Source organism: Macrobrachium rosenbergii, chromosome 16 (assembly GCF_040412425.1).
Source record: "Macrobrachium rosenbergii isolate ZJJX-2024 chromosome 16, ASM4041242v1, whole genome shotgun sequence".
Classification (NCBI taxonomy): domain Eukaryota; kingdom Metazoa; phylum Arthropoda; class Malacostraca; order Decapoda; family Palaemonidae; genus Macrobrachium; species Macrobrachium rosenbergii.
In genome coordinates, this window is record NC_089756.1 from 16826226 (window position 1) to 16840700 (window position 14475).

The window sequence follows — 14475 nt, forward strand, 5'->3', positions numbered from 1 at the left end:
GCTTTAGGCTTATACCTCACGCAAAGACAATGAGAACTCATGGGTGAAATGGCTGTTTTTTGTCATCGTCACAAAAAAGACAAAAAATACAAAAGAAACAATGAAAGAACTTTGCTACATTTGTACATGCCGTGTACAAGCAAGGACTTGTGCTGGTATGAAACCAACCATTCACACGTAGAGCTTCAGAGACAAAATAAGAATTCATGGGACAAATTACTGTCGATCTTTTTCTACGTTACAAGATAAAAAAGACAATAAAAACCAAAGAAAGAGGAAAATTCAGTAACGGAGGGGCCATTAAGAAAAGTCTAAAAATGATGAAAATTGCGGAAACTGGCCGACCAAGGGTACATCAACATCACTGGAAGCGCCGCCCTTGAAGCAGCAGCTCGGTTCACAAGCCGGACGAAAACCAATTTCAGCGGCCGTTGCGATTAAAAGTGTGTTTATTACGCAGAGATTACATAATCGATAAACTATTACCGGTTTCTCTGTGGGTGGCTGTTTCAAAGCCCGGGAGATTAATTTTGGTATTTTCGTTAAGAGATTACTCGCGCTTTTACGCTCGATTTATTTTCCTGTCGAAGTTTACCGAGACTTGGAGCCTGTGTAATATACTTGCTTTGTAATTCGTTGATCTATATATATATATATATATATATATATATATATATATATATATATATATATATATATATATATATATATATATGTGTGTGTGTGTGTGTGTGTGTGTGTGTGTGTATGCATATATATAATTTATATTTATATATATAAATATACATATTCAGTTTTATATATATATATATATATATATATATATATATGTATATATATAAAGAAGTAATCAACATAATTATGTGTGGAATAGAATAAATTGTTGACTCACATCGGGATCGAACCCAGGTCTTTCGGTTGAAAGGAAAGGACGCTGCCAAAAAAGCCACACAAGTCATTAAAGAAGGTGGAAGCAAAGTCCCACTGTACCTAAGATTTTATCTGCGCAGGCTAGCTGCCTACCATACCAGCGAGTTTAACCCAACTTCCCGACCCAGCAGTGACCCTGTTGACAGCATTTCATTCGAATTATCCCTTCTGAGTTAACATGATAGAAGTAATCGTCGTGGAACAGAGATGGATAGAACAAATAAAAAGAGATACAAGAACTTAAAATACAAGTGGAAAGTGAGATTAAAAAAGCTAACAAAACATAAATGGAATGGAATGGAATGTAGAGTTTAGGCCAAAGGCCAAGCAATGGGACATTTGAGGTCATTCAGCGGTGGAAAGGAAACAGAGTAGGTAGGTTTGAAAGGTGTAACAGGAGGAAAACCTCGCAGTTGCACTATGAGATAATCGTTAGGAGAGGGTGGATAGCAAGATGGAAGAAATATAATATGAAAGAAGGTAGAGTAAAAGGAATGAAAGGGGTTGCAGCTAGAGGCCGAAGGGACGCTGCAAAGAACCTTTAGTAATGCCTACAGGGCATCGAGTGAGGTGCACTGACGGCACTATCCCCCTACAGGGAACAAACGCTAATACTCAAAATTAAAACTAGCAAATATAGTCCTCTGTGTCGCAAGATGTAAGCAATTAATGGTGAAATCCGGAAAGGATTCAACAGGATTTTTTTTCTCCTGCAACTTAAAATTCATGAACAACTCAGATGATTAAGGTGCCTTTTTCTTTTAGTTGATTGATTTTGATTTTTGGAGGTAAACTATAGATTACTATTTTCTTATTTATACGAGTATAATATATATATGTATGAATTATATATATAATGTGTATATATATACATATATATACACACAATTGTACATACATATATATGTACTGTATATATACACACATATATATATTATATATATGAATATATATATATATATATATATATATATATATATATATATATATATATATATATATATATACATGAGTACTGAGTGACTGAAATCCTGTTGTACCGAATCAAGGACCGACTCGTTTTACGAACTAAGGGGAGAGAGAGAGAGAGAGAGAGAGAGAGAGAGAGAGAGAGAGAGAGAGAGAGAGAGAGAGAGAGAGAGACCTCTTTTATGAGCTCTCAATATCTAGAATTATAAAAATTCCCTTTTGCCTTACGTTTTTTTTTTTAACATGGCGACTCTTCACTTTTATTGTATAAAAACACTACTAGTAAATCATACTTTCATTTAATCACTCAGGTCACGCAAGAAAGTTTTCGAGGACGAAAATGTACACGAAAATCTTTCCCTCCTGCATCCAAAAACCAATTACTTCTTCCACGTGCATGTAAAAGAGAAGAGAGAGAGAGAGAGAGAGAGAGAGAGAGAGAGAGAGAGAGAGAGAGAGAGAGAGAGAGATAAGGAAAATCCCCCGTCAAAAACCGGGGATGAATAAACACTCGCACGAAGGCCTATCCTCAACTTGTGCTTCCTTCCTGTTCCGAACTTTTTTTTTTGTTTCTCTCCCTCTCAACGAAGGGGAAAACAATATTCCACCTACGTAGTTCCCAAAAGGAGGATTCTCCATGAATGCTGATCTCTGAGCGAACTCGTGCCGCCATCTATGTAGGTGACCGGAAAGCTGATGTTTTTTCAAGCGGTGGATTGGGCGCTCTCCTTGTTTACTAAATGTCCGGAAACTTTCTTCCTTCCTAAAATCGTAGTTTTGAATCGGCGAGCTGTTAAAAAAATACCAAAGTTGTTGTGTTGACTGTCTCTTCAGAAGCGCTTTGAGGTGTTGGGTATTTAATATGAAAACCTGCGTTACCTTTTAGAGTTGATTTGGACAACTGAAGACAGTCAGTCATTAAATTGCAATTCAAGAAGTAATTGCTTTTGTGTAATAAATGGTGAAACGACCGTACAAGTAAGATGTAAATATTGGTATAATTACCAATGATGTATTAAGAAATAATGAACTAGATCATCATTTCATTTTAATATCTTTAGAAATGACATGCACAAAAAATTAAAATTATGTTGCAAGGCCAGAAACTGTCGCCCCAAACCAACTTTCTTGAAACCAAAGATGATATGGTAAAGGAAAGACTAGACCCACTAACTCTAATGTCAAGATCTGTCTTGACATCGCAACGTGATGAATCTGAATTAATCAATCTATAATGACAGCTAATATAACTTCAAGGTATTAGAACACTGTCCGGGGAGGATTGACCATATTAAAAATTTTAAGCTTATTAATTTGGGGCATTTCGCTCCATGTCTTTGGAATGAATTTCATTGCTTAGGTAACCAAAAATTTCAGGGGACCCTTTCTTCATTTTTGCCTCTCTTTGTTTCTGGGTTACGTGGTTCGTTCGCCATTCCAACTCTATCTAGCTCACTCTCTTGTTTTAAAGCCATATGTACTGACTGTTAATTACAGGTAGATTAATCAAACGCTTTTGACTACATTTTTGTGTAATCAAAAAGGAGCAGTCCTACACGGCTTCTATAACCAACGCACCCACTATCTCATGATACAAAACCGGGCTGACCGTAATTACGAGAAGTTCAAAATAAAAGGGAAATTGTGCTGTAATTAAAGCTACTACGAATGACCATTAGGTATTCGTGTATATACATATATATATATATATATATATATATATATATATATATATATATATATATATATATATATATATATATATATATATATATAATAACGTCCTTCCGTATATCTATTTTGAAATGCTACACGTGTATATAAACCTTACTCATTGCTGAGAACGTTCCAGTAATAAATATACGCCAATGACCTACCTTTTATGGCACCCTTCCAGAAATTAATTTAGTCAGCAGTATGACAATCTTCTGGAGTAAGAGCATCTTTGTTTAGCCGCAACCATACTATCGCGTGCGTTCCAGGAAAAATAAATAAAAAACAAACATCTCAAGTTGATGAGGAATGTTACGCCCAACGTCCAGAGGGTTACGGCCTTCCCTGGAACTCGGTTACGGCCACTTTTATGACGCGTTTCCAGGGGCGCATTTGCAGGGAAAAATACGAGGAGACAGAACAGCGTAGGTGGAGAAAGCCCTCCTTTAAGAGGGACGACTAATGACCTGGATGAAGCACAGGTATTAAAGAGAGCTCCTGGACACCAATCACCGTAAATGCTAACTTTTTCAGAGGCGTATTCAATAGGAAGTACCAGCAGATGGGAATAGCATCGTAGGATAAGGTATCCTTCCAGGACTTGATGTCTTCTCGGATGAAGCATCGGGGTAATAGGAGAGACACCTTGGCTATCAAAGATGTGTTACGGAGGAGTCGAAGACGACCCTCGTGAGAGAGAGAGAGAGAGAGAGAGAGAGAGAGAGAGAGAGAGAGAGAGAGAGAGAGAGAGAGAGAGAGAGAAAATGAATGGAAATTAATTCTGTATACAAAACTGTTTAGATATCTGTAACTTGATGAGCTGATGTTGTTTTAGATATTTTCAGCTATTATAGTGTACATAACTTGATTCTTTATTAATGTTTTCCAGGATATTAGCAACATAGCTATTGAGGTTAACATTTTAAAGAGACACAGTAGGTTAGCTAGGAAAACCCTAATCATCCGTAATCTCCAATTTAAAAACCTTCCAAACGGAAATAAAGAATTATTCATCAACCCATAATTTATCTTTAACAGTGTGACAATTATAATACGCTTACCAGTCTTCCATCTCATAGCATCCATGACCATCTTCAAGAAAAGCTTGAGTAACACATTCGACAACAAGTAGCGGGAGAGAAAGATGCCAACTCAGCACCTCAAGAAAATCATGTTAATGAATCAAAATACATCAGTGATTCCTTTGTTGGCTAAAAAGTTTCCCTGGAGTTTGTGGAGAACTTGATGTCGTCAGAATACTTCTATCAGTAGCTGTTTATCACTTTAGTCACCGATATTCGAGTAGAACTAATCTACACTCGTAGTCTTTAGTTCTTTGTAAGCTGTATGTCATCCTTCATGAAATTGTTGGAACTTTGCGATGTATGTTTAACAGCGTATCCTTGTCCCCACACAATCACTGTACATCATTCTGCTAAATTTCTTAACTGTTAATAACACGGCGTATTAAAATATCTCTCAGATCCGTGGAAAACATATATTTGAACACTTGAAATAATAGTCGTCGTGATCTAGATAAGCTTCTGCTGTTGCCCTCCACTTTTGGTACTAAACTATAACATTCAGGAATACGAATAATATTTCAGCATCCGTGTAATATCACCTTTAACCCTGTCCCGATGGTCCTATGGATTAGCAACGCCAAGTCTTTAATCTTTAACTATGGAGCCCGAGAAAAGTTAAATACATCGCTTCTCAATTGGTAGAATAAAGATGAAAAAAGAAATATAAAAGATAAAATAATCAAAGTCATGTATTCTTTGCTACTGGTACTTCAGGTAACTGCTTTTCTGTCAATTCAGAAACTTTTTTATCGTTTTTTTTTCTTCATCTAGTCCTTGGAATTCTCTGATTCTATTTTCCAGAATATCTATCATGCTGGTCCTTTTAGTTCCTGTAAACAGCCATCGGCTGCATGTCCAACCGGCTACCAGATAATAAAAAAGAAATATCATGGATCTATGATAGTTCCTCAGAGGATGAACTAATTTCAATAATAGCATTCAGCGAAACAGTACTAGTCCTTTTCAAAATACAATGCTGGTAGATTCTTTGACGTCTTTTGAGCAGAAAATACTTTCATCGAGTTTTCTTTTTGGCTTTGAGGTAACGGAACTTCACCGAGTGCTGTTTCTCTCAGAGCAGCCCGTAAACGTGCCTTAGGGCGTCACCGCTTTTATATACCAGCCGTCTGAAACGTCAGATGTCCTGGGACTAGGTCTATATAATCTATAGACCTTGTCCTGGGACCATTAAAATCAACAATAAAAGTTCATCGTCCCTTGAGGCATAAAGCGAGAATGGTATATTTCAGTTATGGAGGTCCCGCCTACACCTTTTTATCTCTCTCTCTCTCTCTCTCTCTCTCTCTCTCTCTCTCTCTCTCTCTCTCTCTCTCTCTCTCTCTCTCTCTCATATTTTATTTTATTAACAAGCGAAGGATTCCCGCGGGGTGTTGTACGACAGTCGTGTTCGATATTCTTTCCACTGGCGTATTACCTGATGCGTTATAAAGGTCTGGAGCTAGTGGGACACTTTTTTTTTTTTTTTTTTAAACTCTGATCCTTCAATAGTATCTGCATCCATCCACGTATTTTATGCTGCTTTCAAGCAAGCGCTTTTCGCGTACCCTACTATTTCCAGCCAGATTATGACTTAAACACTGTGATACTCTGGACATCTTCAAGATGAGCTACATGGGGTCTGGATGTCAAAACAAGGCCGACCAGTCCAGTCTCTCCTCCTTGGTGCCTTCAGCGTTGTTACCTTCCCAAATTGGGTCTTTAGGGAAGGACAAACTTGTCTCCTCCCAGCGCCACCAACATGGGTCGTATAATTGATCACCTCCACATACCATCGCAGCATCCGCATTGTCCTCCAGCCTGAATGGGGCTGTTTCTCAGCCCAGCGTTCGAGGTAAGACAATATTGTCTCGGCGCCAGATATCCCCTGGGGATGCTCACTTCCTCCTACAAAGAGAATACTCACTCACTGTCCTCCTCCTCCTCCCAGGTATTTGGGACAGTCTTGATGCTCCATTTGCTCTAACGTCTTCGCTCCACATAAGACGCACCTTTAGACCTATAGATCATGGACCTATAGACCTGTCACCAGGTGGCAGGGAATGTTTTGATAGGCCTATTCCTAAGACTAAGAAATGGCTGGTGATGGTTCAAGTTGCGGAGTTCTTCATAAAATGTATATATTACATATCTTTGTATTATTTGTAGTATCCTCGGTGATCATTTAACTTAAAGATTTATTCACATTTTTGGGTACGTTTGTCGCATAGCATGAGACCCAAATGAAGAAGCAATTGTTTGCAATAACCGCATTTGGGTTTCATGCCTTGTCGTGAGAAGTGTATCTAAAATTGTAGAGCAATCGAAAAATTAAGACGTCATTGCAGCTTTTACAAATACATACACACGAACAAGCACACATATAACATGAATGAAGCGTTACCATTCGAAATGAGAGAAAAAAGAAGAAACTTACAAGATTTTTATATACCTGTATTTCACCCCATATAAAAACAACTGAAGTTATTGCACAACCTTTCCAAAATTCAGTTTTTCTCTCTTACCTGGTTCACAAATTATTCATATACAGCTCTCCGGTTAACTTGTTACTTTAGCCTATGCACATATACAAAACATACACATAGATGGCATGTGGTATGCTTCCTGCTACTAAAGTGTTACCGTATACGTTATCAGAAGGACCCAATGACTTAACTTACAGACCAAGATACTAAGCCTGATTCCTTATCATTTTACAGCGTCTTTTTTATAACTTTATATTTGGCATGCCAACTGTCATTGGTATAAGGTCATAAAGCGCAAAATAGTTGAATATTTCAGTGGATATGGCAAAGCGCCACCTATCCATATTAGCGACGACGTAAGGGCAAGCATCAAGCTGAAAAGTAAGCTTTTGCCTCAACGGAAAGCCCTCAAGACATTCCTCACCTTATGATAAACCTTGATGCAACCTCAGTTTCCCGGGAAACCTTCAAGCAATACTCAGTATTATCGGACAAGATTTGAGGCAACCCCAAGCCTTACGGTAGAAACATAAGACAGTGCTCAGCTTCATGGCAAACTGTGGAGCAACAGTCAGCTGTAACCCTCAGCCTTATGTTAAACCCTAGGGAAACCTTTAGCTTTATGGGTATCATAAAAGCAATCTTCAGCATCAGCGAAGCTTAAGGGTAACTTCTGGTTTTATGGCAATCTATGAGGCAATGCTTAACTGCCGGAAACCGCTGTGCAACCCTAAGCTTCACTGGACAAGGCTTGAGATAATCTTCAGCCTTATGGTAAACCAAGATATAACCTCAGACGAAATGCCAGGTATCCCGCAGTTTTGTAAGATAGGGAATGAGACAGTAACCTATTATTTCGTCAGCAAACTTACGAAGTACAGGACATCCCAGATGCTAATGTTATCGATTGTGACGTAGTCAAAATTGCATTTTATATTTGCTTTTCTTTACGTGTTTCAGAAAAGACGTCGATGAATTATTTTTGAAAACACCCTCTCGCAGCGTAAGTTTATGATGGTTTGATCGAATCTTTTCTCGTTTTTGAAAACTTTACCATTTCTGTATAATGTTTATTAAAATGACGTGAGTGAATTTACTGCCCTCGAAAGAGAGCGAGGGTATTTTTTAATCTGAGTTTTTTTTTTTTATATTTTCTTTTACTCAGAAGATAATCCCTCCTCCCCTCAAAGAGGTGTGTGCTTTATTTCTCTTTTCACATTTCTTTTCCCACAACTTCCGTTTTGGATATTTTCTTTTATTAAATGGAATAAAAAGCTCTCGGTTTTTCCTTTTAGACACAGTCGCTTATTTCATATAAATGTTTTTTGTGCCTCGAATTTTCGTCTGTTTTGCTTTTCCTTTTATTTCCACATATCAGATTTCATTTTCCTCTGAAGGACATGAATATTAAATTATTCGTTCTTTCTTTCTGGTTTCTACGGTTGCTTTCGATATATCTTGAATTGATTTTGCCAGTGTTGTAGATAAACATTACTTGTTCAGTGCATGAAAGCGTTCCGACACACACACGAACATACATACTCATATATATACATATATATATGTATATATAAATACATACATACATATCTGTGGTGCATCACTATATTGTGACCGAAAATAATGAGTAAAAAAGCCACAATAATGTAACTGATAAATTGTATTTTTCAAGATACAAAAAAAAAAAAATATACAAAAAAGGATAAATACAAGGGCCTTTTTTTGTATTTTTTTGTATATTGAAAAATACAATTTATCAGCTACATTACTGTGGCTTTTTCACTCAATACATACACACACACATATATATATGCTGTATATATATATATATATATATATATATATATATATATATATATATATATACCCGCATATAATATAGAATCTACTTGTCACACGTTTACCAAATACGTACGTAGTAATTGTAAAAACCACAATGCCATCTGAACTTTCCGATTTCTTCATATTCTGGATGTACTTGTCACTGCAAAGCCTAAAATCCACATCAATAATCAAATGGAGAAATTCTAACTCCAGGGCAAGATTCGAACCCTCATTCAGAATATCAGAACGAGGTAACGTTACCCCACGCGCTTTCAGGTATAATTCACTAAACATTGTTATTTATTTAATTAAAACGATAGCGTAAATTCAGACGAGTACAACTAATTTATTTAATAAGAACGATGACGTATATTCAGATGAGTAAAACTAATTAATTTAACTAATTTACTTTCCCGTGTGCCTTCAGATGCAGTCTGCTAAACATAGAACGATGGCGTAAATTCAGATGAGTAAAAACTAATCTATTCAATTAGAACCGTGGTGAAAATTCAAATGAATAAAGCTAATCTAACTAATTTATTTTCCTCTTTACTTTCAGATACAGTTCACTAAACATTATTGGAACGATGTCGTAAATTCAGACGAGTAAAACTAATCTATTTAACTAATTTATTTTCCTGTGTGCTTTCAGATACAGTTCACTAAACATTATTGGAACGATGTCGTAAATTCAGACGAGTAAAACTAATCTATTTAACTAATTTATTTTCTTGCGTGCTTTCAGATACAGTTTACTAAACATTATTGGAACGATGTCGTAAATTCAGACGAGTAAAACTAATCTATTTAACTAATTTACTTTCCCGTGTGCTTTCAGATACAGTTCACTAAACATTATTGGAACGATGTCGCAAATTCAGACTAGTGAAACTAATATATTTAACGAGTTTATTTTCCTGTCTCCAGCCATGTTCTTCTGCTGCCTGTTCAAGTGTCGAGTGCCGCGAACCAAGCAGGAGATCGAAGCCAACTTCGTTCGAAGGAATTTGGCTAAGAAATTCCACCGACAGCTGAAAATCATCCACAATTCCGAGATGGACGAAATGGACTTGCTGAAAGGTAATGCCGTAGGGAATTGCGAAACTGGATTTGCACGAGATAGATAGATTTGCTGAAGGGTAACGTACGTCAATGGCTCAGTCATGTTTAATTTGTTTATAGTTGCTGCTAAATATACTGGATTTGCACGATATAGATAGATTTGCTGAAAGGTAACGTACGTCAATGGCTCACTCATGTTTAACTTGTTTATAGTTGCTGCTAAATATACTGGATTTGCACGAGATAGATTTGTTGGAGGGTAATGCACGTAAGTGGCTGTCATGTTTAACTTGTTTATAGTTACTGCTAAATATGATCATCCACAATTCCGAGATGGACGAAATGGACTTGCTGAAAGGTAATGCCGTGGGGAATTGCGAAACTGGATTTGCACGAGATAGATAGATTTGCTGAAAGGTAACGCACGCAAATGGTTCAATCACGTTTAAGTGGTTTATGGGTACTGCTGACTATGATTTTTCGTTACTGTTAACTTAAGCGTTTATTTAAACACTGTAGGTTCAAGACTTCTCGCGAAATACTGAGCCAATTACGCTAGAGAAAGTGGTAATGTAAATTTATGCCTGTTGTCAGCAGGGCAATATGTATGTGTATATATGTATATTTGTGTATTCAGTATATATACACATACATATTGCCCTGCTGACAACAGGCATATATATATATATATATATATATATATATATATATATATATATATATATATATAATAGATAAATAGACATATAGAGATAGATAGATTGGTAGACAGATAAAGAAAAAAAAAAATATGCGTTCAACCTAATATAAGATATGTCAGGGAAGCAGTCATGTGAGCCGAAGTTAAAGTTTCAGTGTGGCTATTTTTCTAACCAGGCTGACACACACACACACACACACACACACACACACACACACACACACACACAAACCTAATTCAGGCCTTTTCAATGATATCAGAAATTGTGTCAGTACCTCCATATATATGTCCATATATTCTCGGGTAAGCCCAGATTTTGCATAACTCACAACTCTGCTCCTAAATTAAGACGGTGTTTAGTAAAACAAAAATAAGGAATTGAGAGGCATTTCTGGGAAAATGAAAGATTATTGTTCTGAAAGTCTAAATATACGGTAATCTTAGTAAGAAAAAATATAACCTGGCAAAAAATTTGAGGCACATCCAAGATGGATGACATGGGGGCCATTTTGTCAAAAATCCAAGTTGGCTGACAGGTGGTTATTTTGTGTAAAAAAATTAATATGGCTAACTGGTGTCTTACCGTACTCTTATTGTTAAATGTTTCCTTTTACTTGACAACTGCAGATTACTTATTTAGCTTTTGCTAAGTGTCCTTGCATTTAGTGTTTTTGTAACCGTGATGTCACTATCAGTTTAATCACCGAATGAATTAAAATACTTTTAATTTGTGGGGCGAAGTTATAAACGACACGAGAGTTCCGTTCCAAATCAAGCAATAATGACTTGTATTATAATTTGGCTTTATGGAGGCGGATTCTGTCATAACAACGCATTTTACATAGCCGTCGCGACATAACAGAAATTAATCGTAATTTCGGCGATACGTTAACGCTGCCATAAAAAGAAATTGCCGATTTGGACGAAATTTAAATCTGAGTTTTAAATTGGCGATTCAGCTTGAACTTTTTTTTATCCGTTTTCTAATTTTTCTCGTTTGTTCCTTAGTGGAAGGGAATGGAACATAAAATTTAGGCCAAATACCAACCACTGGGTCCTATGAGGTCATTCAGTGCTGAAAGGGACATTGAGAGTATAAAAGGTTTGAAAGGTGTAACAGGAGGAAATCCTCACAGTTGCACTATGAAACAACAGTTAGGAAAGGCTGTAAAGTAAGGTGGAAGAAAGAGAATAGAAACGGAGGTATAGTAATAGGAAGAAAAAACTTTGCTGCTAGGGGCCGAAGGGACGTTGCAAATAACTTGAAGTAATGCCTACAGTACACCGCGCGAAGTGCACTGACGACATTAACCCCAACCGCAGTTTATTCCTTAGTTATTTAAACTAAGTTTTATTCATATAAAATTCCCCCGGCTTATGAAATTCTTCTTTTCTGCAAAGAACGTTAATTAATGCCTATAAAGCACCGCGTGAGGTGCACTGACGACACTAACTCCAACTGCAGCTTATTCCTTAGTTGTTTAAACTAAGTTTTATTCATAAAAATTCCCCCGGCTTATGAAATTCTTCTTTTCTGCAAAGAACGTGAATTAATGCCTATAGAGCACCGCGTGAGGTGCACTGACGATATTAACTCCCTACGAGGATTTATTCCTTGCTGATTTAAACTTCGTTTTATTCTTATGATTTCCTTTTGTTCATGAAATTATATTTTCTGTGACCCTCCCGCCTATGCCACACTTATCCCCAAAAATTAAATTCTTCCCTCAACAAATAAACTCATCTCTTAAATTAATGTTTTTTTTTTCTCAGCCCGGAACCTTTCCCTGTTGGTCGCCACCATTAGTCAAAGGCGTCAGCTTTTTGACACCTGTGTTGGGAGATCAGGTGATTGATCGATCGCCAAAGTGGCTTTCCCGATTGGCGTTTCCGAGGGGAGTCATTCATTCATTCTTCGGTTCATTCATCGCTCATTACTACTGGGGAGGGGGTGGGGGTGTGGGGGTAAAAAAGGGGGGTTAGCCAATGGAGTAACTTGCTGTTTGGAAGAAGTCGAAGGCTTGCGGCGAAAGAACCTGGGAGTTTATTTATCTTAATTATACAGAAAAATATTAGGTAATTTTAGTGATTATAACTGAGGAACGAAAGATTAGGTAATTTTAGTTACTGTAATTACATAACGAGAGATTCATAATTTTTGTTACTGCTATTACACGCCTTTTGTAATTTTAATTATTATATAACGATAGAGAGAGAAAGTCTAGGATTTTACTTAAAATAATCATATAGAAAAAGATAAAGTAATTTAAGTGATTGCAATCGCCCATAGAAAGATTACGTAACTTTAGTTATTGTAATTACATAGCGATAGGGCGGTAATTTTTTTTATTTCTTTAACACGACTTTGTAACTTTAGTTATTATATAACGGTACAGCAAAAGACTCGACCATTTAGTTATCGTAGTCACTTAAAGAAAGATTTGGTAAATTTAGTCATTGTGAATTACATAACGAAAGGCTCTATAATTTTAGTTATTATAATATAGCGAAAAACTCGGTGATTTCAGTTACTATAATCATAATGTAAAAGATTTTGTAATTTCAGTTATCGTAAGAAAATATCTTAAGACTCAGTGATTTTCTATTTTAATCGCACTGTTAGTATACAGCAAGTAATGATCATATAACAGAGGGTCGAGAGGTCAATCAGTATACAACTATTTTTACTATTTACAGGCAAGTATAGAACGAGGATATGTTTTGCTTTTTAATTCAAAGATTATGATTGTAATTATTACAATAAATTATATTATTATTATTATTATTATTATTATTATTATTATTATCATTATTATTATTATTATTATTATCTCATAAGCATGAGTCACTAAAATAATGACGAAATCCACAATAGTGCAGGTGTAAATGCATGTTAATAAATATACAAAACGAGGGCTTCCGAGAACCTTCTCGAGTCTCCTCTTCAATTATTATTATTATTATTATTATTATTATTATTATTATTATTATTATTATTATTATTATTATTATTATTATTATTATTATGCCATGAAATAGAATGCTTATATGACAGACAGGGGATAAGTAGAGTTAAGAGACGAAAATTATAGTAAAACGCAGTTTATTCTTGAAACATAAACAACTAAACAGTCTGAAAGAGTGCATATGTACAACAGCAAACAACGGTGGAAAATATGTCTGAGGCTTTAAGGCAAAGGAGAAACGACGACAATAATAATAATAATAATAATAATAATAATAATAATAATAATAATAATAATAATAACAGGGCTAGACCAAGCCTTGAAGCTGACGACAGTGGAAAATATGTCAGAGGTATTTAAGCAAAGGGGAAAATACGACAACAACAACAATAACAACAATAATAATAATAATAATAATAATAATAATAATAATAATAATAATAATAATAATAATAATAGAAGCTGGACCAAGCCTCTGTAGCTGATATCACATTTTTAACATAACTTGTCCTTTTTCAATAATAATAATAATAATAATAATAATAATAATAATAATAATAATACCAAAAGCGTTAGACCAAGGATACTTAGTAACGTCACCTATTTAACAGCGCTGCTACTAATTTGAATTCCCTCATTTTATGTTACCTCAGGGAGCCGTTATAAAGAAATGTAGGTTCCCATGGCCGTGGATAGGAGTTGTAGGACATAGGACTACTGTTTAAGATATTTTTGGATATTAT

At 35.8% G+C, this 14475-nt stretch overlaps 1 protein-coding gene across 1 annotated transcript in view; it reads left to right on the forward strand.

Moving 5' to 3' along the window:
• Window positions 1-14475, forward strand: part of LOC136846994 (uncharacterized) — a 44609-nt gene that overhangs the window by 12931 nt on the left and 17203 nt on the right. Inside the window, exon 3 of the mRNA XM_067118244.1 lies at window positions 9932-10084. Coding sequence (XP_066974345.1) covers window positions 9932-10084 — 153 coding nt within the window. The remainder of the gene's footprint in view (window positions 1-9931; window positions 10085-14475) is intronic.